General features: G+C 36.4%; 1 protein-coding gene across 2 annotated transcripts in view; it reads right to left on the reverse strand.

The window, feature by feature from the left end:
- Positions 1–26,382, reverse strand: part of LAMA2 (laminin subunit alpha 2) — a 626,305-nt gene that overhangs the window by 141,925 nt on the left and 457,998 nt on the right. For both annotated transcript variants that reach the window (XM_082406304.1, XM_082406303.1), the window contains exons 31-34: positions 20,469–20,555; positions 16,495–16,688; positions 4,616–4,758; positions 1,108–1,206 (exon numbers count right to left, since the gene is read on the reverse strand). In XM_082406304.1, coding sequence (XP_082262430.1) covers positions 1,108–1,206; positions 4,616–4,758; positions 16,495–16,688; positions 20,469–20,555 — 523 coding nt within the window. The remainder of the gene's footprint in view (positions 1–1,107; positions 1,207–4,615; positions 4,759–16,494; positions 16,689–20,468; positions 20,556–26,382) is intronic.

A 26,382-nucleotide genomic window follows, 5' to 3' on the forward strand; every position in this document is an offset into this window, starting at 1 on the left:
TTAATTCTTGAATTGATATGAGACAATCTGTACTCATTAATCTGATTAATATCTAACTACATTTGGCAAGAAACTCTGTTCTGTATTTGTACATTCCACATTGCTGGAAGGAGATTCTGAAAAAGTGTTTAGTATGCTACTTGTAACATCAGGGCCATTGTTTAGCATTACGTGCTCAGAATCCCATTTGATTTCCCTGTGGAAATTCTCCTAAGCCAGCAGCAGGTTAGGTGGAAATGGTACTGGGCCAGTGGGAATCTGGTATCTGGGTCCTACTTAGGTCCTTGAATTTGGTGAAGTACATGGCCATTGCTAATTCATTTCACTATCATGGCCTGAGGGATTTCTTCTTAAAAAAACGGACTAGATAATCTGTAAGAACCTTCTAGCTCCAATATTTTTTGTCATTTAAAGTTCTTTGATAATCAAACTGGATCCCTAAATTCCAGGTCAATTTTCCAGTTCATGCATTTTTCTCGCCACAAGATGGCAGACTTTATGCTGTTTTCTTCATTCCGTATCAGGGAAAGGAACCTTAACCCTCTTGCAGTTTTGAAAATTTAAAACTCCCAATATCTTAAAAAGTCTGATAAACGCAACATGGACTTTACACTCTGACTCTAAAAAGTGTCTTGAATGCTTTGGATTTTCATGATAAAGAAGATTTCCTCTTTTGTGGGGGGATAATGATTTAGGCTGTATTTCTATACAAACACAAAAATCTTATGATGAGATCAAAGAGACTACAAGTATTTTCATTTGTTTTTCTTTTTCCTTACATAGTCAGAGCCAGGGCTTTGGGAATCCAGAATCGATAAAAACTTTACCATGGAAGCTACTGGATAGAGTACTCAAAATATACTGTCATTCTGATATTTTTAACCATTGTCCTTGACACTTCCCAAGTATGTATCCCAATCTTTTCTTGTGCTACTGGGTTCTCAGATTTTATCTGTGGCAGAAGTAGCAAGTCAAAAATACATCTATTTCATGCACCAAATTGGGATTTAGGAAGAACAAGATTTGCATTTCAGAAATTTGAAGTAATTTTCCTTAATTATACATAATCTATCTGCTTTAAGAAGAAGCATGATTTTGCCAACTTACCCTGGTCAGAAGTTCATTCATTTCTGTCACCAGCGTGTTCAGATTGCCTTCTGCCAACTGAATGAGCCTCTCTGGGGCCCGCTGAGGTGAGAGCAAATGCTGAAAAAGATTTCATTGCATATGTTTTTTAGTAAATGGTCTTGCAGCGATCATGGGTTGAACATTTAACAGAACGCATTTTTTCTTTATGTAGAAAGAACTTAGCCTTCTCACCTTCAGAGAAGAGAGAAAGAAACTATTTCAGTTGGGCACTTACAAAGCACCGTGCAGAATAATCTGGCAAATAATACAAACTGCTGCAATTTATTGAGACATTACTATGTTCCAGGTCTTTTTGTTTTGTTTTTCATTTAGCTCTTACAACAGTTCGATGAGATAAATGCTATTTCATTTTGTATATAGAAAACTGTGGCTTAAAGAGACTTAAAAATTTATACAAGATTGCACAGCCAGTAAGGGGTAGAGTCAAGAAGAACCTTGTCTGAGTCTTTAAGGCTCCCATTCTAATCAACAGAGATACAGTTTACAGGTTTATTACCTCTTTCTTTGAGGACAGGAGCCCTGAGAGAAGGACCTGGCCAGACACTAACTAACTGCATGGCGTCCATGTTGTAGGAGCTGGCCTGGCACTCACAGATGGGCCCTTTTCCTCTCCTCTTGAACATAATCAATCTCACCAAACACTAACAGTAGACAGGATCACTCCGTGAGAGTGATGAATGAAGCAAAAGATGAGACCACTCCACAATCTTATCTAAATGCAGACGAAATCGTGGTCTCTGTACAGACCACAAAAGTACCTCAAATCCCATTTTCTGGCTAATATGAGTGACCACTGCCTCCTTACTAACTGTAGCTTTAGCCTCCCTTTTTCTTCCCTCCTTCTAGATAAGATTCATTAGATTACTTAATTATGGAACTACTCCCACTTCCTAGTAGTACCCAGTCCAACACAAACCCCTGCTTCCTTGAACCTGCCCCCAAATTCCCTAGCACAAACCCCCGATACTCTAAGTGATTCCTAATGCCCTGTTATTGAGACAGCCCCAATTCCCCACACTGTGCAGTGCCCCTTGTTGCAACAAGTTAGTAAACCCAACTTTGTTCTATCACATGTGTGTTTCTGGTCATCTCTGGCTGGTACCCAGGGAGCATTGACACAGTTAAAGGAACTGAAAGAAGAGGGCACATAACTTGCTTAAGGATTTAGAATATCAAAATGGGATTCCAAATATCCAGATATTAAACAAATTATGGAAGAAGAACACAAACAGAATCAAGAAAGACTGGAATTTAAGGAAAATCAAGGTCATCCTGACCAATACCCAGCCATAAGGAAATAGGTCACTGAACCCCAGGCTTGATGTCCACAGATTGGAACCTCTTTCAGAGGGCCCTACAGTACTTCATCCATTGTTTAAGTTATTACTTTACAATTTTTTTATGTCCTACCAAAGTATTTGCTTCTCTACTTTAATTTTCTTTCTTTGTATTCCTTCCATACATGATAACTGGTCAGCATTAGACCAGTTATTAGAACTCTTTGCACTCCTTCCATACATGATAACTGGTCAGCATTAGACCAGTTATTAGAACTCTTTGCACTCCTGAATGCTGGGTCTACAAAGTAAACTCAGATTCCTCTGCCTGGCTTTCATGATTGTCCTTCATATTACCCAGCCCCACTGAAGTCTCCAGCCTTATCTTTCACTAGCAGGCCTGACTTCTAATGTCTGGACAGGCCTCGCTCATCCATACCTCTGCCTCTGCGCATGTGGCTCTCCTAGATTCAGTGGCAAGAGTATGGATGGGCTGTGGGTCAAGGAGACCTCACTACTGGCGGACTGAGCCCTTCTCTCTTTGAGCTGTGTGAAGGTAGTTTCATTCTCACAGGCCCTAAAGTTAAACTACCTCCTTCCAAGTCCCAGCTCTGTACCTAGTAGCCATGTGACCTTGTCTCTGTGTCTCAGTGTCCCTACCCGGCTATCTGAGACAAACATAGCTAATACAGTACTCCTTTCCTACTTCTTGGAGTTTCTGTAAAATCTATGTATGATAATTCACATAAGACTTTAGTCAATTGTCTAGCAGAGATACTCATCAATAAATGTTATTCTTGCTATCATTATGATTGGTTTCTTCTTCTGGTAAATAAGGATAATAATACTTACTTTGAAGGTTGTGGTCTAAATTAAAGAATATATTCCCTAGAAGAATGTCCACCAGTGCCTAGTGAATAAATCTTCGATTTCTTTCTCCAGTCTTCACCAATAATTCTCTGCCTATTGAAATTGTTTCTATCCTTCAAGTTCTAACACAAATTATACTTTCATTAATGATGTATTCCCTGGTTACTCTGGATCTTATCTATTTCTCCAATCTTTGAACTCTACTGTATGTCAAATTTCTATAAAGCACGTGGTAATTATGTATTTTTGCTAATTGTTTAATTATTGTTTAACTATTTTTAAACCACATAGACTCTAAGCTTCCTAAGGGTAGTGACTGCATTATAGGGGTCATGAAACCCCTGGGGAACCAAGTGCAATACTGGGGCATTCCAGAGTTTCTTAATAAATATCCAGTAATTGACTGATAGTGTATAAGGAGTCACTTTTCATCTTTTTTTTAATCAGGTGAAACAACTCCAATTTCCTTAACATTTCCTCTTTATCCCATTAACTACTGAAAGCTTTAATGATGTCTTAGAATAGTGTTTCTCTTACAACAAAATTAGTTCTTGTTGAAGTACTTTCAAAAGTCTCCTCATTCTCTAGTACAAAATTTTCACCTTGCATTTTCATGTTGACAGTAAACTTAAATGTTAATGTAAGCATTTCTGGAACCCAGGCTGGGCACCTGAGAGATGCACAGAGCCACTTGATCTTAGCACCTACATTTGCATGCCTGTTTGATCATATGGCAGATTGAGCACATAAATCATGGGAACTTGTCAAGTGATGCCAAATGTCATTTCAGGACCCCTCACAAAGAGTTCTCTAGTTCAAATTGTGGAAAGGTAGGAGAACTGAGTTACCACATGTCACATGCTGATGAAAGAACCTATGTGGAAGTAGTCAGTATGATATTCTTGTTGCAAGTAGCAATTTGCTTTCAGCAAAAATCATCTGTTATTTTATATTAATGTTTTTAATTTGAATTTTATTTTTTTTAGGCTTTTGTAAAGATGAATTTGTTTTGATTTTATAGAGCTATTAAGTATAAGGAGTTCATATCTGATTTTATGTTTGCACATATTTAAGGAACATAATAAAATTGATTTAGGCCAAACACTGGGGGTACATGAGCCTCTTTTTCCATAAGAGCAATCAGTAAATTATAGTTCTCAAGTTTGAAAAACACTGGTTTAGAAAGTCTCTGAATTTCCCTAACGGCTGCCTGCCTTGATTTGGGACAATGGGAAGAGCATTTACCAATTACGGCAATTACCCCTTTGGAAGCTTCTGTCATTTTTTCCCTGGCTCTTGCTGTTACTGCTCCAACCTACCTTGAGTTCCTGAGTCCTATTTTCAAGACTGTACAGAATTTTATAAGGAGCGGGCAGTGGGCCAGTGAGGTTGATGCCCGTGGCCATCTGCTCCAGGCGGGCCAAGTCACCGAGAAGAAGGCCGGTGCACTCATCTCCACAAACTGTGAAAGGGAAACAGCAAAGGATGTTTACTTCTGCTAAGCGTCCCAGGCAGGTGTGCAAAGATTTCAGCTATGAAATATTTTATGGCCTAAGTATTATTCTGTGAAAGATGATGCTTCTCATCTCAGATAATCAATGCTTTCGAATGGATGCCGGTTGATAAAAGATGAAAAGAACAACAAAAGAGCAGACATGCCTGTTGCCCGGAACCTGAAATATGGACGATGATATAAACTGAGGAACCAAAGAGGAGGAGCAAATGGATTTTGAGGGTAAACGAGTGTATCACCTAAGTACTAAAGGAGAGGTAAAACATGGACTATAAAACATTATAAACGCCCCAGAGAGTCCCACACGAACAATCTAGAGGAAATCTGTAATTGGCAATAAAATATGCTTTGGAATCTAAAAATGTATACATTGCCCCATTAGATTGCAATGTGGAGTGTCTATAGCAATTGGGTCTCCACATGCTTCAGGTATTACATATTCAAAAACTGTATGACTCTTTAGCTTGACATCTATTGAGAAGAATATTTTTAAAAGTCAAAAGAACTCTTCTTTTTACAATTTATTTTTTCTCATGATGAAATGTATTTATTTATTACTTACTTGTTCACTTACTTACTTATGCATTTGCCAACTCTTCCTCTTTAACTATTCAGCACATTATCACTCATGATTAGATGCAGTCCCACAAATTCCTACTTTGATGATCAACCTAATCCTGTCTTGTGGATAAATAATTGCCAAAAGCCAGGAAAACTTTATTCTTGAAGTAGCCAAGAGTGCTAGTGTTCTACCTATATTTTTTCAATGATTAGAAAGAGGGACTATTCAAATTTAGGGGTGGTGGAAGGGGGATGGATGGTAGTAGGGTGGTGGAGAGAAACAATGGTTTCTTCACCATTATCACATGAATCTCATAGATAGTACAATTTCTAAAATTAAAAGATATTGATTCTTTTCGAGGCTTTATAAAATATACCTATTCAGTTTGGATTTTTAGTTCAAAAATTTTTTTTCACTCTTTGCATCAGAGTAATGAGATGTAGCATCTCCATGCCAAGAAGCACGTGCTACCATATTTATGATAGATATGCGTTCATGCATACAGTTACAATTTCTAGCTTACATTCTGCAGATAGAGGTATAAAAACTATATACATGTTAGAAGAGAGGAAAATATATAACATGAAAAATACTGAGATTTGGAGCAGCTTTGGATCATGCCCCAAACTGGCAAGAATTCAATTAGTTCTCTAAACAGGACTCCCTTGAGCTGCCTAATGGAGAGAAAACCATTAACTAAAGCTTGTAAACAAAGAGAAGTAGTACAGAGAGTGATTTTGTGATGGGACAGCAGTTAGAGGTGAGTTACAATATCCCTTCACAGGGATTAAACTGCCCCAGCAGGGCTTTTAATAAATCAACTCCTTGCAGGTGACACCTGTAAGTGTTGACTGTCACCTGCAGGGGCGCTGTAAGCTCCTGATGTCTTTCAAGCTGAGTGAACAAAGAGGCTTTGGGAGCTGGAGGTGAAATCTGAAACTAGAGCTGGATCTCTTCCTCTTCTAGTCAGAACGAAAGAGAATTTGCTCTGCACGGAAACTAAGTAAAAGCAAGAGAATGCTGTGGCTTCAAACCCTCAGTTCAATGCAAGTGCTTGAGAAGCTTCAACAGACCTCTTGACATGAAGCAACTGTAGAAAACACAACCTGGAACACAATTAGGTACCAAATTGACTATGTCGAAATACCAAGACCCAGTCTGATTCTCACACTTGAGTGGGTTTCAGAATCATCTGAGGGCTTTCTTAAATCACAGGAGGCTGGGCCATACCCCTAGCACTTCTGATTCACGAGGTGACTGAATCACCTGGTTTCTGATTCTCTGACCGAGCATGTGCTTCTCTAACAAACTCCCAGGTGAACACTAATACTCTGGTCTGAGCACCACACTTTGAATAACTACCAGATCAACAGCAATGGCATGACCTGGGAGCTTGTTAGAAATACAGAATCTTGGGCTCTATCCTAGATCTAGTGAACCAGAATCTGTATTTAAGAAAGATTCCCATGTGACCTATGCATGTTAATGTTTGAAAAGCACTACTGTAGGTCAGTGGTTCTCCATCTTGGCTGCATACAAATCATGGCGATTTACAAAATACAGGTATCCAGGTGTTTCCCCTACCCACCTCCAGAGAATCTGATTTGATGCATCTGTGGTGAGGCCCAGGCATCAGTATATTTAAGAGAGTCCAGATGATCCCATCATATAGCCAGAGTTTAGAACCACTGGGCCAGGTAACAAACTTTAGGGATGCTCTACCCTAAAGGGAGCAAGGATTTGGAAGAGGTCATTTCACTTGCTGTCTCCTCTGCCAAGAACACTTCCTTCTTCACCTTCACCCATGTGACTTCTGGAGATCTAGGTCAAGTGCTCAAGTGTTACTTCCTCAGAGAAGGCCCTGATGACTCTGAAATTACTGTCCCCACCAACCACTACTGTATTCCCTTTGTCTTTTTATCTTAACATTCATGCATGTATAGGCTATCTTTTCATTTTATGTGTTTATATATTGTTTCTCTCGACCTTAATCAACTTTGGTCACAGTGCCTAAGAAAGTGTCTTGCACATAGTAAATAATCAATAAATATTTGCTTACTATTATCTTTGTGAAAGGAGAGCAAAAAATATTTTGGAGAAGATCAGGGAGTTACAAGGAGAGGACTGAGAGAAGAATAGAGAGAGGGAGAGAAAGAGATAGAGAAATAGAGATAAAAATATTGGCCAAATAGGAAATGTCTGAATGTGAGAACACTATATGTGATGTGAAATGAAGAATCACACAGATATGTGAGGAACAGAATAGTAATAAAAACAATTGCCAGAGAGAGAAAATTGTCTTGTGATTGGAGAGGCAGAAACCGACTGATGTCAAGGAGATGATTGCTATGATACCTGCATGAGGTAATATTGACACAGGAATGGTATTGGAATGGAGGAATGGAGGGGAAGAAAAGATATACAAAACGTTAATAAAAGAAAGGACACAGTTGGGTTACTGGCCAGATAAAGATGATGCTCCTTTCTGGGGAGGAGGGAGGGTTAAAAGTGTTTACCATTTCTTTGCTGCTCCTCCCATTAAGAGGTGGAGTCTATTCCCCCGCACATCCCCCTTTGAATCTGGGTTGGCTTTATGACAAACTCTGACCATCAGAATGCTTCAGAGGGACACTGAGCCTTAGCTTCAAGGAGTTTCACAGTTTCTGCTTCCACACTTCTGGAATCCTGCTGCCTTGTGAAAAATCCCAGGCTAGCCTTCTTGAGGAAGAGAGGCAACATGTACAACAGAAAGGCAGATCCAACCATTCTAGCTGAGGTCCTATTAGGTGAATAAGGCCATCTAGGAACCCGCCCCGCCGCATGATAACAAAACAACTATCCAAGGGGACCCTGTTCAAATTGCCAACCTACCGAATAGTGAGGATATATATAGTTGCTGTATATTATCAACAACTATTAACTTTTGGAGTAGTAGCAATAGATAACTGATAAACTTTCTCAAGTTTCGCATGTGTGATTTAGAATGTGAATTCAGCTTAGAGACTTCAAGTTGCAATTCATAGGTTAAAAAGTATTAACAACAGTTCTTAATTTTATTCAAAGTTAAGAAGAATGTGAAGGTTCCTTTCCCACTGAATCCAAGTTCATCACTGCTTTAAAAGTTCCATTCAAAGCACTGTGCTCTTTTTTCACTTTCAAGATCTTGAAAGATACTTGATAATATGACATCTCACTATGCTTTTTAGGGTAGTGTATGTGCTTCAGAAATACTTTGCTAGCTCTTTCTCTAATTTATCTATAATTCATAACCTACCCATTTCTAAGAGGAATTGAATCAGCTCATTGATAATCGTATGGCTAGAGGCTCCTTACTGATGGTTCCAGAAATTTTCAGGGAAAAGTTTTCTCAGTATTCTCAGTTTTCACTTCAGACAAGCTGAAATCAGGGACTGGAATGCAGAACTAGATCTGATTTACTGTAACACGCTACAGAGTAAATGGGTGAGCTAGAATACCAAGAGGCATGATGGATACGGATTTTTCTGTCATTTATTCTACCCCCTGCCCATCTGTTTTGGTTCCTCATCTTCAGTTGTTGAAATGAAAATGTACTTAATTGCTCTTTCAAGGACTCATAGTTCCATTTTATGTCTCTGTGTCCAAAGGTCTATTATTATCCCATGTCTTATGGTCTCCGTATCTGCTTTTGGGGGAACAAAGTACAAGCATATTTCCATAGATGAAAGGTAAGTTTTATAGTATGCTCCAAGTCATATACTAACATCTGTCCAAATGGGTCAGAAAGACTTATGAATTCGACAGCCATGGGATTTTTTTCAAAGCTTCTGTACAAGTCTAGTTCATGCAGTTATAAGATAAACACATGGGGAAATGTGCCCTTTACATAATGGTTTGCTATTTTATCCTGACACAAAATATTTAACTTACACCACAAGCTACTTTAATTTGTCCTCAAAAAGTCTGAAATGTCTGGCAACAAACACTGGAAATGGGATGCAAATTAAAACCACGTTTAATTCACTATGATAGGGAAGATCTGAAGAGTGCATAGAGACAAGGAATATTCACATTATGTAAAAAATTGTTCTTTGATAAGGGTGCAGTAACTGCTCAGTGTAAATTAACACCTATCTTATAATCAAGACCCCCAAGGAACCTCTCCAAACCATTCTCCTCTTCAGCAAGAGAGATAAGGCTATAAAATGAGATTCGGCCTGAAATGCATGGGAGCAAAAGCAAATACTTCAAGACTATGATTATATTTTACATGACTAAATGTTTTTGAGGCTTTGCTTATAAAAGTGTCAGGATAAATTTGTGTCTAATACTAGCAAATGCAATACTACATTCAGGTTGTTATAGCTGGGCACATGTAAGGGGCAAATCATGCAACTGATATTACAGATCTTTCCGTTAGCAATTAGTACAAAATACTGCATTTCTACCAGAGTCCCCCATGCATAATAACTACTGGCTTACTGTCACAAAAAATTCACACACTGCATCCAAAACAAAGAAGCCAAAGCTGAAACGAGTGCATTGCATATTTTTAAAAAGGCCAAACCTATTAACCAATTTTAGGTAAAGATACAAAAATTGTCTGCTCTAATCAAAAAGGGATAAAATGAGTAAATATACATTTCTAACAAAAGATAAAATTTGTGTGTTAATGTGTGTGTTTTAATTTAATTCTTCTACATTAAGGCCATTGAAAATTCCTTGGGTATGGATTGTATATTTCTCTTTCCTCTTTCTTCTTCAAGAAGAAAGTTTTAGCTTAGCATTTATTTAAGGCTTATTAAAATGGATTCAGTTATTCCATATTATTTATAGATAAATATCTTCTAAAATAAAAATGTGGTTTCAGACCCATTAAAAATACTTTTTTTTTTTGCCTGTTAGTTCTTTGAATAGAGGGAAAGACTTTCTGTAGGTTTAGGATGAGGCTGATGAATTTATTCATATACCAAGTAGTTGTGATATATATACATATATAAATATTAAACAAAATTATGTATATAAATATATATTAAAAATAAGTTCGATATGGTTCAAGTATGGTATAGCTCTTCAAAAAACAAATGGAAGCTTTGAAAGTATTATAAATAATAATGGGACAGTAGCTTTTATCTACACAATATTCACTACATTGAAGACAATATGTTGTGTCTTGCCTTCATTATCTCATCTAATGTTTACAGCAATTCTATGAGGTAAGTACTATAAATACCCTAATTTTAAAGATGAGAAAAAGAGTTACAATCATAGTGTTTATGAATCTATAAATAATGTATTTGAAGAACTTTAAGAGAAGAGAAAAATGTAAGGTCACCATAAAAGCGGTTTTCAGTGACTTGAAAAGCCTAGAATTATAAAAAAAACAGAATTTAGCCTGACCTAACTATCTCATCAAAAACTGAGGAGCTGCACAAAGCATCATGCTTTTGAAAAAAATGATCAAATAATAACCATGATGATAAGAACAGCTAAAATTTATTGAACATCTATTATGCTTAGACACCACCTAATGTACATAGGATTTCATTTCCACTTTACGGATAATAAAATGAGGTTTAGAAAAGTTAACTAATCGAATGTCACACAACTTTTATGTGGCCAGCCAGAATTCAAAGCTTCTATAGCCTCTTCACTATAGCATGCTTCCTTGCATTAGGAGATGGTCTGTTTCTGGGACACCACCGAATAGAAGATGATTAGACTACCTCATTTATAAGACTTCCAACTTTAAGATGATGTGATCTATTTTTCTTCAAGGTTAATAAACTTCCTGGATTCTGCAGAGTGCAAATTGCAATCAAGTAGAGTTTACTCTCAAAATAAAGCCTGACTGAAAAGAAAAGAAACAGTGATCAGCCTCTTCTATACAACAGTTCAACAGCACAACTCCTTAATCTACTAATGGAACGGCTTTCTCAATGTGATGTACAAACCACTGAGACTGATGGCCAATACGAAAATTACCTGGAATCAGAGTGATAGTTGCTGTTCTACAACATTGCTAGCCTGGACCAAGGCCGAGAACGTTGTCAACAAGAAACTCAAAGCATCTTTCACTAACAAAATATTTGTGAAAAAGGTGTAAGGAGGGTGAACAGAAGTTACTTTTATAGCTATCCTGATGCCTGGATTTGAACAACATGCTCCAGTTTAGAGTTGTAGAAAACTATAATAGACATACTGGGCTTTGAATAGGAACTAGTACTTGGGGATTAAATGGGGACAGAGAGAGGATGGTGTTTAAGAGGCTAGGATGGAGTGTGATCACATGTCCAACAGAGCCTCACTCATTAAATAGCAAATGGAGGTCAATTGATGTTTTTCATCATCTTTTATTATAGAAAGTCCCATTTTCTTTACAGTAATCAACCACATTCCGCTATTTTTTTCCTGCTCTCATATATAGGGGACAAAAACTGCCATTAGTAATCACCTTTGATTATAAGAGTACTGCAGCGTTCTAGTGATAGTATATAAGGGCCTCTGCATTACTGTGATAGATCCTTGCTGGCAACTGGCTATTAAAAACAATAATCTATATAAAATAGATAACTAACAAGGACCTACTGTATAGCACAGGGAACTATACTCAATATTTTGTAATAACCTATAAGGGAAAAAAAATCTGAAAAAAAATATACATATATAAAATGGAATCACTGTGCTGTATAGCTGAAACTAACAAGACACTGTAAATCAACTAGGGTTCAATAAAATTAAAACAATAAAAATAAAAACAACAATCTAGACTGTGTCTCTGCAGGTCAGTATCAAGTCAGGGTAAAACTTCAAACCTTGGGTTTTATCAAGTGTCTAGAAAGTGCACATTTTACAGAGTTAGTGCGTTACCACATTTAGTTAGGTTTACCTTAGGTTACAGGTAAAAAAAACACAGTTCATGATTGCTTTTGCAACATTAGCAAGCAAAGCACCTTCTTAAATGTTATATTCTAGATAAATTGTGACTATAAATAATAAAACTGATATATACCTATTATTTCATATGCTTTGAATAAAAATAGATATAGCATCAATATGATATTTATAAAATGATATTTCAGGCACTCTTTATGGAATGACATCCTGCCAACAGCTACTAATTTTAAATTCTGTTCTTTAGGAGAATAATATATTTTACTACACCACTCATAATCTATTTTAAACATTGTACAAGTTGTTCAGTGTTAATTCCTAGTCTGTAGAAAATAGGACATGAAAAAATCCAAGTTTTGTGCTTCCCAATACAAAACTTTACTATTAAATAAATAATGCTTTTCTTGCTGAGTCTCAGATTTCAGAAAAGCAGGTGGTTGTTCTCACTTTATAAAATGACGTGTAAATTATGAATGAGGGTTGAAAGAAGAAGTTGGATTTGTATTAACCTAACTTACTAAGAAGTCCTGATTTGGGAAATCCAATAAAATATCTACTCAGAACTCATCAACATCTGTAAAGAAAGAATGCATTGCAGAGCTCTCTCCAATTATTGCCACAAGAAAAAAATGAAAAGGCTTTGGAGGAAATCTGAGCACCCAGTTAGTGTGTCTTCTCATCTGCACAGAGGACAGGACTCCACTTGACCATCTCTGATGAATAAGAATCTACCATAACTACCATAATGTTTTTTGGCCACACCATGTGGCTCATGGGATCTCAGTTCCCCGACCAGGGACTGAACCTGGGCCACAGCAGTGAAAGCTCTGAATCCTAACCACTAGACCACCAGGGAACTCCTGATAACTACCACAATGCTTTAAAACTTAGAGGAAAGAGTCTTAATGGTTAGCAGAGAAAAAAAAAATGTATGTACCTACTGACGTTATACACATTAAAATTTTTTCATTTTTTTAAGCCCATTTTATCTTTCTTCTTCATAGAGGTAAGATGGGCTCTAAGCCCAGAAGAAGTAAATGAATTAAGAACTGAAATAATTAATGTTGAGTATGTTGGGAAAACCATGTTTGCTTTTTGTGTCTTGCATTAACAGTCAGCATAGAGGTTAAGAAAGTAAGATTTTCCAGACAGATCTAGGTTCAAATCACAACTCTGTTGAAAAGTCAGGGTGAACCTTGGAAAGGTGACTTAAATCACCTAAATTCAGTTTTTTTAATTTATTTATTTCAAATGTAAAAATTTTTGTTGGGGTATAGTTGATTTCAGTTTTGTTTTGTTTTTTTAAATCACACTGTGGGCATAATAATGTATGGGGACGTGGCAAGAATGAAAAGAACAGCATATAAAGTGCTTAACATCATTTTTGACAAATGGTAGGCTCTCAACACGGATGAACCTTTAAAGAATTACTACTGTGATGAACCCTGTGTGGCAGAAGGGGCTGTAGGGGATGTCTGGGATTGAAAGCAGATACGCTGGTCAGGTGTGCCCAGGCACTGAGTTGGCTTGGCGGGGTTGATAACGTTGGTGGGTTGAATTTGGCTAACTATGAGAGAATCTTGTATCTAAATATTTCCTACTAAGGGCACAGACTATTTGTGTAAATTCTTCATGATAGTAATGGAATGCCCACGTATAAAAACCCTGTGTCCTGCAAGAAATTCACTATTTTGGATCCAATAAAACCCTAGCTTGCTCTCTGGCAATTGTCCGTGGCAGCTATTAGTTTCTTTTAGAAATGTAGGTGGTCAAGAAAAGTTCTTTCATGCTTTCTGCATTTTCTCTGTGTCTTCTACAGCACAATTTAAAATTATTTGTTAAATAAATTAAAAGCATAAACTAATTATACAGGGAGACTCCTTCCACCAATATGCAGCTCACCTGAGATACTGCAGTGATCATGCCTACGTTATTTATCCTACATTATTTTGGGGTATACATATCCATGATGTAGGCCAAATTAAACTGTGTTTTCTAGAGAATGAACCAAAGAGAGAAGAATTAACTGTACAATACATGCTCCAGGCTCCAAAGAAGCTTTTCTCAGAAGACATTTCTCTTACTACATAAATATTCTCTTGCCAGAACCAGTCTACTTTCATCCACTCCCACTCATGGGCATTATAAAGTTCTACTATAGGCACACGTGACAAAACAGGCCCTGCAGATCAAATGTGCTGGGTCAATCCATTCTTTGGTTTCTTGCTCTAAGTTAGCTTAAGGATATAGAAAAATAGAAGGAAAAGAAGAAGTAAAACTGTCACCATTTGCAGATGACATGATGCTATATACAGAAAACCCTAAAGGCACTGCCCAAAAACTATTTGAACTCATCATTGAATTCAGTAAAGTGGCAGGACACAAAATTAATATACAGAAATCTGTTGTATTTTTATACACTAACAACAAACTATCAGAAAGAGAAATTAAGAAAACAATCCCACTTACAATTGCATCAAAAAGAATAAAATACCTAGGTATAAATCTAACTAAAGAGGTAAAAGACCTATACTTGTAAAACTGTAAGACACTGGTTAAAGAAATTGAAGACAGCACAAACAAATGGAAGGATATACCATGCTTATGGATTGGAAGAGTAAGTATTGTTTAAATGATCATACTACCTAAAGCAATCTACAGATTTGATGCAATCTCTATCAAAATACAATGGTATTTTCCACAGAACGAGAACAAATGATTCTAAAATTTGTACGGAAAAACAAAATACACAAAAGAACCAAAACAATCTTGAGAAAGAAGAGCAGAGCTGGAGGAATCACGCTCCCTGACTTCAGACTCTACTACAAAGCTACAGTTATCAAAACAGTATGGTACTGGCACAAAAATACACATATAGATCAATGGAACAGGATAGAGAGCAAAGAAACCAACAAACTCATAGAAAAAGAGATCAGATTTTTCTGATCTCACCTCTAGAAAATTAATTACTTTAAAGTTCAAGGTCTGTTAGATTAGCATTTAGGTTAGTAATATCTATATATTATTTAGTTAAATATTTCCTTATTAATAATTTACTTTTAATAATAATATTAAAGCTAGTTGGATTACATTGGAAGTCCACTTCAATTATCATTAAAATATGCCATTTTACTTGAGAAGAGTGAATATGTATATACCAATAACTGAATATGATAATGTAAATGTATATTACATATTACACTTCATCTCTCCCCTCCCATCAACCATGACACTTATTTTTATTTTAAATGCAATACACTTTCATCAAAGACTGTTGAAATACATAGAAAAAAAGTTTAAAAAGTTATATTCCCAAACATACCTAGTCTTTACCTTTTGGCATATCTAAAAAGCCAGCCTTAGCTTTTGAGGTAGCTCATCAAACTAGAGCACAAACAAAAATTCTAGTTAAAATGTTAAGCTTTAGACACACATAAGATGTTAAAACCAGAAATACTGGCATGTGTAAATACATTAAATAAATATTGAAATAAAAGATACTTAAATAATTTCCATTTCTATTTGTTAGAAAGAATTAAGACCACTAATGTAAATTCCCTCAAGGAAAAGAATACCATAATATAACTGTCTTCTCTAAATTTATAAATAACTGTTTTAGATTAGAATTTATATAAGATCCAAGAATTCTATTTAACTACTGATATTCGATGTATGTTCAGTATGGCATTACTGAATCCAGAAGCAGTTATTAAAACAAAACAAAACATATGAGTAAAAACACTTGAGTTCATTGTCACTGCTTCCAGGTTCTGTAGGGCAAGAGAAAGTTACGAAGCAGGATGCCCATGGATTTCTGTAAAAACTCGGAAATGAAAAGTCAGTTGTAATTCAAGCCTTACAGTGTCTGTCCAACTGATTACAAATTCAGGAGGATTCTAAAAGAATTTAATAAACCCAGACCTTTAATCTGTCCCAAAGGCAATGTCAGCTTCAGGTAAAACTGCAAACTCTGAGATGGGCAAAATAAAATAAAATCTGCCTCCGGGAGCTTTGCTGTAGGTCTTCAATGAACTGACTAAAGCATGCTGAAGATTTTCTCAGCTGTTCTTGGCTCAGCGGGATGGAGACTAAAACAGCAGGCAAGCAGAAGAAGGTGGATAGATAGTGTCAGGGAGAATGAAGAGTAGCACTAGCTATTGCAGAATAAGAAAAGTCAGTCTTTCTCATTGGAAATGAGATAGAAATGGAACCAAGGCCCCCAGAACTAATAGCTAAGTTAGTATACGTACAAACACACTCCATGCCCTCGCGCGCATGCCAGTGTTTGCAGCCGTCACACTTCTGTCCTGTGGCTCCGGGTCGGCACGTGCAGATCCCTGTGACAGGGTCACAGGGGACAGGCAGTGAGCCATGGGGGTCACACTCACATTCTTGGCAGGAGCCTCCGGGGCTGCTTGGGCTGCCGGTATAGCCAGGGGCACACCTGAATTTAAACAGTGACAAAGCAAAGGAGATTAATAATAAGTCATGTCTCGAAATTGTTGTTGTGTGTGCGTGTATTGTTTGAATGAAACAAAATTGATACCACAAGTCAATAGATCAGGGGTTAGCAAACTTTTCCTGTAAAGAACCAGAGAGTAAATATTTTAGGCTTTGCAGGTCAAGAGGCAAAATCAAACTCGTGCAGTGAAAGAGAAAGAAATTTTCAAACACTGTTGGTTGATGGAATTCAAAACATAATAATAGAATATTAATTGTTTTATAATAATAATCTACTAATGGAAAACCAAACTAATAATGAGAAGAATGGGATTCTTGTTGAGGTATCAAATTTACTTAAGTAGGGCTCAAATTTACTTAACTAGGGCTCAAATTTAGTGCTCTCTGTCATCGAAGTTTGCCCATAACTGCCATTCCCAGCTTGAGTGCCATACAGGATTAGGCAATGGGCCAAATTTTGTGGTCCATACTCTGCCCACTACTGCTCTAGATCATAAACTTTTTTTTGAAGGTTTCATTTTTAAATTAGAAATGAGTGAAATTTTCTATTTACTCCTGGGCTTTCCTAGATACACACATTTTAGAGATCAAAATGACCAAGGAATTCAACCTATTAATTTTACTAATGAGCAAAAAGAAGCAAGAGGCGATAAACTACTACATTTTCTATTTAATTCAACTGGTCTTTCCTTCCTACCACATCTTCCTCAAGATGGATTTTTCATTGTGTATCTCTGGAAGTGGGGTAATGTTATGCAAATAAAATATGTAACACCGACTTGAGAAATTAGAGAGGAAATCCAACTGGATGAAGCCAAATTGCCATCCACTCTCTTCTACCCGTCTGTGCAACCATTCATCTAAGTATATACCACTGTCGGTTACGTTACTGGAAGTCTGATAACTTTACAAGATGCTGGCAAAACCATATGCTCTGGTTTACCCAGAATGGTCCCAGTTTGCCTGTTGTCCTGGCTTAAGTATTAAAAACATATTCTGTCTTTCCCTAGAGTATCCTGGATTGGAAAATAAATTATACACATAGTCAGCCTAAATATAATCAACAGTAAGAATTTTTGTTCAAGAGGAAAATATGGGAGGAAGCTGAGAGACAATAGGAGATTGAAGCCAAAAGTTGTAAACACTAGCCAAATAATCCTGGACCATCTTTAGTGGCCTGGGATTGTAGAAATTTGCAGGCTGATTGTGAAAGTTAGTTCATCCCGTGCTGGTTAGAAAAAGCAAAGCAAGAAGAAAATTACCTGTAACATTAGGTTTTCATACATTTATGGTTTTAATATTTTATTTCCTATGTACTATTAAAAATTGTTTCTTAACATTTTCAGGTGAAAGAATTCAATTCTAAGCAGGTTCAGAATGATTAAATGTTCAAAGAGTTTTACAAGAGTAATGAAGACAAAGCATGGGTAGGGGGTTCTACAATACAGCGACACTCAAGACATTTAAGCAGTTTTAGACCTGAGCTGATGAGTTTGGGCAGGTCATAAGGTGATTTAAATGATTTAAGAAGCTCTCAGAAGTGAAACAAATTTATTTGGAAGGTTACAATAAAAATTTAAGCAAGACCTTTGGATTAATTTAGCTGAATAAAAGCAATTTTTCAGGAAACTATAACCTGATCATTTATATGTTAGAGATGATGAATGTGGAGCTGTAACAACATTTGAGAACTGCAAAAACAATTCAAGCCATTCCCATTTGATAGTGTATGACCCTGCTCATCTCTATGCTACATAAACTGTCACCTCTTATTGATTAAACATTTATGGATATTAAAAAAGTAATTTTTCTATAATCACTCTGCCTTATGCCAATAATTGTCATTTCAGTGTATCCTTCCAGTCTTTTCTATATATACGCTTTTATAGATAGTAGAAACTCCAATTTACAAATGTAGCTATAGTATCAAACATTTTTTCATAAATTATGGCAGCTAATCCCCTTGGCGTCCAGGGATGTTTTAGTCGTCATCCTACTGGTGTTTACAAGGGCATGAAATGAATATTAGCCTAAGCATGAACACTAAAGCACACTGGCTGACATTAAAATATACATATTCAAATGATGTATATATCTCCACAACAAACAGAAATATTTTTGGATTTCGTACTGCTTTTAGTTACCTAATTGTTACAAACCTCTGTTGGCATGGAAATTGTGAATGTACTGTTTTATATATATATATATATGCAAGCAGTGGATATTGTGTTTAAAGTTACCACATACAGAATTATTTAGAAATATATTTTGCAAACTCATCGAAACAGAATTGGAATTTATAAAACATGTTTAATTATTTAGTTACCTATTTATTTCCATTATTAACACAACCATTGCTGGTTATATTAAAAGAAGATTCTTAAATTGATGATGGTAAAATTAATATTGGTTTATATTTGCAAAGAGATTCGTGATTTAAGGAAGTGCTCCTAGAAGAATCCAGCAAAGGAGTGGGTGAAGCAGGAAATGGAAAAGAAAGGATCCAGGCGATGGTGTGATTCCAGGTGAGGTCCCAGTCTTAGCCTAAGTCTATGGAAAGCTCTGGAGCATAAATAACATCTCAACATCTGTTCAGCTTTCGGGCAAGGGAGCTGGACTTTTGTACTCCCACACTAGCGAGCCATTAGGTCTGGGCCACTGGAGGAAGGCGTGGGGGGGAAATTCTCAGGCTTTTTTGCCTCTCCTATGGGAGAGGAGACTTCTATGTAGGTACTCAGGCAGGGTATCCTCTATTTACCTGATCTTCGTAATGTCAGTGGAAAGTAGGTAGAGTATCAGCTATTCTGATGTTATAAGTGAGAAAAATGAGACCCAGCAAAGTTTGTGGAGCTCAGCTATGTCCATGGGTCTTTATAGAACTTTATACTGTTATCAATTATACTAAAATTATCATGTATGTTTAATGTTAATAGTTAATATCAGTTGCTCTCTGTTACCTTAGAAAGAATAAAAACCTACTAAAAATGGTGGTGATAAGCTTGAGTATCCAAGATCCTGATCTTACAGAAAATATGCATCCAGAAAAATATAAATTACAACCTTCCTAGACAGTCAGTCTGGAATTCTGTTTCTTAACTTACCATTTGTATTACATGTTAGCATTCAATTTAATGACTACATACAAGCATTATCAAAATTTGTAAAAAATATGGTGAGAGGAGGCATTTAAATACTATTGTTTGCGTGTTGAAAAGGAGAACCAAATAACACTTTAATGTTTGGTTGTTTTAATTAAGAATTCCTGATTCCATTTATATTCTGAATTATGTGTATACTTGCTGATGTAGTGCCAGAGTGCTCAGAACAGTGATGTGCATGCAGTTAGTGCTAGCCAACAATTTCCAGTGAATTAAAATGAGAATTATGTGTGGCCAGCTTTTTATTACTGTTAACTACAGATAAGCTTTTGGAAATTGATTTATTTGTTCTTGTAAATGCTCCCTCCCTCTGTCTCTCTCTCCCTCTCTAATCTATGTTGGAGTATATACATATATATATATGCTAAAATATAAATTAGATAATTGTGAAATAATTTGGAATCTTAGAAAAAGTCTAAATAGATGGAAGTAAACAACTTCCTTTGGATAAACTCTAAAGATATAAAAATACTTTTGAAAGCATATAAGCTACTAGAGAATATGAAAATAATGACATAAAAATAATGAATACTTTTCTACTATGATCTTTTATTATATGAGCTCTATGCATATCATTGCTCTCCATATATCATGACTGTTCCTACCGTTCGCAGTACTGGCCTTCGTATTCTCGTGGGCAAGCTGTGCAGCGGTAATCATCCAGGCCTTCCGTGACACAAGAAGGGCTGAAACTGAATCAGAAAAGAAAGGTTGCAAAAAATCTTTTGACTTACTTATTTTATAAATTTAAGTAATTCTATCTATTAACTAGATGATTGGAACTATTTTTTGATGGTTAGAAATGGCATATTTATAAGTTTCTATTCAAGGGTAGGCTATCACAACTAAGTACTACTAATAATAGTCAACAAATAAAGATGGTTGTTTTTTAATGAATTAACAATGCATCTCACCGACCATGTTAAAACTTTGAAATTTTAATAATTATGTGACAAACAGGAAAATATTAAACACCCAGAAAAAGTGTACTATTTTTCATGACTCAAAAGAAAAACATGATGAGAATTCCTGCATATTTGTCAGATAGTAGAATAAGTATTATTGAATATCTTTTGGGTTAAAAAAATGGGGACATAAAAGCTATATAATTTTTTTTCTAAAAAGCCCAAATTGCCACTGGCATTTCAATGCATGATGTGTGAATAGATGTTTCACTTAAAATAGAAGAGTGCCTTTTCTGATTTATATACAGATTTCAAACTACATTTTACTTTAAACACAAAATAATGTGATCTAGTGTGAGGAAAGAATAATGGAAATCTTGAAAATGAATATGATTTTCTGACAATTTTATAATCTCTTCTAGTAAGTAGGTCTCATATAACATGCCCTGTTTTCACTACAACACTGATAGACCACGGCCAGTCAGCCTTGCTCCAGGACTCTTGATCACCTTACCCCACAAAACAAATACTAGACAAGACTTGAAAACTAAACTATGCTAAAACGTAGTTTTATATTGTTACAAACTTCTCTCAAATACAAGTAGTGCTTCATTCCCACTGGACAAAATGCATGGTGCACTGGAAATTTAGGAAGAAAAGCCACATATATTTGTTGCAAAATGGTAATGCTGCAAACACCATTTTCCTTTTTGTTGGTCTGCAAAAGCAGTTGATGCTGAAAAAGCAATAAAGTATATAGACCAGAGCTGCAACTCCTATTGGTCAGGTGCCATTAGGACACTATTTCAATTGCCTTCTAATGCATTAAATCAATAGTACATGAATGAGTAATAAACTCTAACCTTTGCAAAATATGTGAACAAATTGATCAACTACTCACAACCTCATTATTCAACAAATTATTTTTTTTGCCTTCACAAAAATAGACCCACAAATACATAATTGACACATTCTTGCAAGTTTCTAGCTCTTTTAACTCAGCTTGATGCTGAGTTCATCTGCGTGCGCACACACACACATGCACACACAAACTCATATACATATATAGGCACTTGGAAACAGATTTTTAGACATTCAAGTGAAATTCTACAGAGCCAACATAATTAAATTATATTCCTTTATAGTAACATATCTGTCTCAATTACTATGCAGGAATGTTGTAATTCTCCTTAGATAGTAGATATAAACTTTTTTGAATTATGACATTACGGTGGACTAAAATTTTTCCTTACATCACATATAAGGATTTATGAAAGAGGAAGTAGGCGTTACACATTACTTGAGGTTAGAGTTTATTCTTTACATTCCCAAATTCCTCATCTCCTCTCAATTTTCATACTGTCTGCAGGACCACTCAGAAATCTGACTGTTTTTCCTCTTGAAGGCCATCTTTTACATTTCCTTAGATTTGTTAATTCCAAGGTTGCTTCAACAGAATTTCTGAGATTTAGAGTCTGCTACTCTGTGTCATCCCCTGTGGAGTCTACTGAAATGAATTGGCTTCCGGGATCCCACCCCCTTATCCCAGTTCACTGATTGTTCCTTTTCAGTCTCCTTTGCTGGATCTACATCATGTCCTCGACCTCTTAATATGCTTCACAGTTCAGTCTTCAGGTTTCTCCTATCCTGTCCTGTCCTTTCTCCCCTAAATGATCTCATTCAGTATTAAAAGGCTCTAAATATTGCATCTATCCTAACAGATCTAAAACTGAGCTCCCGTCCTCCAAAAAATACCGCTAACCATTCTATCATTTTCCCTGGCTCTGTCAATGGCCATACTTTGCTTACTTTGCTTCCATTTGCTCTGCCATAAACCACAGAGTCATCTTTGTCGCCCTTCTCTCACATTCCACAGGTATTCTATCTGCAAATGCTGCTGGTGTTACCATAATTAATTCATTGCATTATCCTGTTCTAAGCCACCTCTTGCCATTGGCAGATTTTTAGCCTTCAGGACATTTAGTTACTCACTGGAGTTTCCCTGACTCCACCTCCTGTCACCCTTCCCCTGTCCCCATTCACTCTGCTCCTGCCCTGGATCCTTGCTGTCTACTACGCGTGGCCTGTCTCCAGGCCCGTGCACTTACTTTTTCCTCTGGCTGGGCTGCTCTTCCTCCAGATAGTCAGGTGACTCTCTCCATTACTTCATTCAAGGCTCTGAACAAGCTTCATCTGTTTGTGTTTGTGAAGGTCTTCATCAAGCACCCTAACTAAAAGGGTACCCCATTCACTCCAAATTCACTGAGGCTGCTCTATTTTTTCCTGGTGGCACTTTCACTATCTGATACTACATTATATATCTATTTGTGTTTTTTCAGCTTTATTGAAGTATAACTGGCAAATAAAATTGTAATATATTTAAAGTGTACACGTGATGATTTGATATACGTGTATGGTGTGAAAGGATTCCCACCATCTAGATTAATTAACACATCTATCACTTCATATATTTACCTTTTTTTGTGTGAGAATTCACAAGTTCTACTCTCCTAGTAAGTATCCATTATACAATAATGTATTATCAACTGTGGTCACTATGTTATATATTAGATCCTTAGACCTTATTCATTTTATAACTGAGAGTTTGCACCCTTTTACCACCCTCTCCCAATCTCTCCCGTTCCCTGCTCCCTGGCAATGACCGCTGTACACTGTTCCCATGAGTTTGTTCGTTTTTAGATTACACCCATAAGTGAAACCGTGCAGCTTTTTCTTTCTCTGTCTGGCAGAAACTGTTGAGCACATTTGGAGAAAAAAAACTCCGAAAAACTCAAACTTGGCCTCATTGTAGAAGGGAGGAGATGGCATTGAGCCTGGAAAGAGGGGTCAGATTGCAGAGGGTTTCTAATACTCTGCTAAAATATCTGAGCTTTCCTTGGTAGGCAGTGGAAAACCCTTGAGGGTATGTGAGCAACGCTGTACTGTCACAATGGTTAAAAGTTTATTGTATTTGTTTTGGTAAGAGATATTGGAGACTTGAACTAATATGTGGGTGAGTTAGTAACCACTTACCATCCCCCATCTATGAAGAGGGATATCTCAGCCTCCTTCATCTATGTTTCAGGATCTTTTTTTCTTATCTCAGGGAGAAGTGCTTCTCTTCTCATCATACATAGGTCTTTACTTTGTTAATTAATGTTCCAAACTTTATGTGATGACCTTAGGGGGTCATGAAATCACTTTAGTGGGTTTTGACTAAAGTTTCTTCTAATAATGCAAGAAAATAAAATTGAATAAAAGTTACAGTATATATTATATATGTATAGCTAGCTAGCTAGCCAGATAGATAGATATCCACACACACATTTTTTGTGTTCTAGCTTATGATTAAAAAAAGGTTTTCTTAAAGTGGTTGCAATCAATAAAGTTTGAAAGCCATTGAACTAGCCACTTTGATTTCATACTTGATTCTTACATTGTCCTTTGCATAAAAATATACTTAAATTACATAAATCATATAAAACAAAAATGAAACAAATATGAAAATACTTTTTTGTTGATCCTGCTAATCAATCAAGGTAGTACTCTTTCTTTCCCTTCTTCAAATTTCTTAGAGCTGTACAGTCACACCCATGTGACCTAATGTCTGCTTCCACTATTGATTGTCAAAATCCATCAGGGACCTGCACAGTTAATTGCCACTGTATGTACTTAGTCTCCCTTGGGAGAGCAGCATCCAGTGCTCATTCATTGCTGCTCCTCTCTCTCACTGTGTCAGTGGCAGTGTGGCCTCAGTTCCGTTGCCTCCCTCACAGCTCTTGTCTTGGCTCTTCTTTCTCTTCTGACTTCTCTAGTGTACGTAGTCTTGTCTTTCCTTCTTTCCATGTGCTCCCGTTGAGTAACATGACCCTGGGGAGTCTTATCTATAATTCATTTACTAACGTATCTCTTCCTTCATCTGCCCTCCCAATTTTCAGGTTTTAATTTCTTGTGGCTATTTGCATATTTCCATTCAGGTAGACCTTTCATATCAATTTAACTTATTTGAAACATAAATTGTCTTTCTTCCATAGCAGCTCTCTCCTGGTTTCTATTTCAGTTAATGACCCCACCATTTTAGGGGTCAACCTGGCTACAAATCCCTGGCTTCAAATCCTGCTTTGCCTAAACCTGTCATATCTAATTAGTTATCAACCCTGTAGAGCTGCATTCAACAATTTTCTCACATCCATCCCCTTGTCTCTATTCTTGTTGCTATTACCTACTTTCAGGTTCTAATTATCTTTTGCCTAAGCTAGTGCAATAGCTTTTTAATCAGTCTCTTTGCTTTTCTTATTTTCCTGTTTCAATTCATTATACTCAATTCCATCATAATAGTCTTCCTAAAGTGTGGCTCTCAGCACATTAATTTTTTTTTTAATAAAGATTTGTAGTGTTTCCTCATTACATAGAAAATTACATAGCAATTTCTTAGACTGGTATTCACGGATTTCTACAGTATGGCCTCCATTCTCTCATTCATTGTCTTCTGTAATTATGAAATTCTATTTGAACCCATGCTCCAAACTCTTAACAGTTCTTAAACATGACTTGTGTTTTCTGCTGCTAAGCTTCTGCTCCTTAAATTTTCTACTATCTCTACCAGTAAAAACCCTTCAATCCACTGTAAATTTAATAATTTAAATACATCTAAAATTAATTATAAATACTCCTACTTCTTTAAATATGTTCTTAAAGTTTCCACAGCCAACTGTGGTACTTTGTGCCTTGAATTCTCTTTATATCTCAGTTGACCTCTCTGAAGACACCCATTTTACCGTGAGCCTCTCCAAGAGATGTTATGCTTCTTTTTTATATCTCCTGGAGCTTTTGCTATAGTCCGCCCAACAGGAAATTATTAATTAATTATTGAATTTTTCTAATCCAGATCATTTACATTTTAATAAACAATAAACAGCATTCTCTTGTTCAAAATCTGGTCATCAGAGGTAGATTAGGGAAAGGAAAATGATATTTTTCATACACCTACCACTTGGTGCTTGGATGAACAATAAGATCATGTATTTTATCCTCATCAATATCCCACTTACCTAAAAATTTACATTTGAGACCCTATGCAAAACTTGTGACTCTGTTCAACCGAAAAGAGGTGCTTACAGAAGAAAGGGAGACAATTATGTGCAAATGTTTTCAAAATGTAAACAAAGCCAGAGATGGAAAAAGAAACTTAGTGAGTATAGGTGGAAATAGCTCTTCATCTGAGTTGCTTTGTGCTTCTTATACACTGAAGATAAGGTGTCCAAGATTCTAATTCTGAACAAAGTGCTCTACATTCTTTTCAAAAGCAAATTCTTAGAGAAAATATGCCCTACAATGTAGAGATTGATGTCTATAAATCACTTAGCAGAAAGTATAGATAGCCTTAGCAAAAAGGTAGGTGAAAACACCTAGGGGTTTTCATCAATACATAAACAGTGCAGAATGTTCTGACAGCACTAAAATAAAATATGCCAGCGTTTGCTTCCCCTTATGGCTGTGTTTCCATGGTACCAAGCTCAGACTATCTTAACAGAAAGGGGGTTGTGATTCTGGGAGATACTGACTTACTCTGGAGCGTAACAATAAGTCACCCTGCTTTAACAACATTATTTTT

Source organism: Balaenoptera borealis (genome assembly GCF_965194805.1).
Source record: "Balaenoptera borealis genome assembly, chromosome: 9".
Lineage (NCBI taxonomy): Eukaryota > Metazoa > Chordata > Mammalia > Artiodactyla > Balaenopteridae > Balaenoptera > Balaenoptera borealis.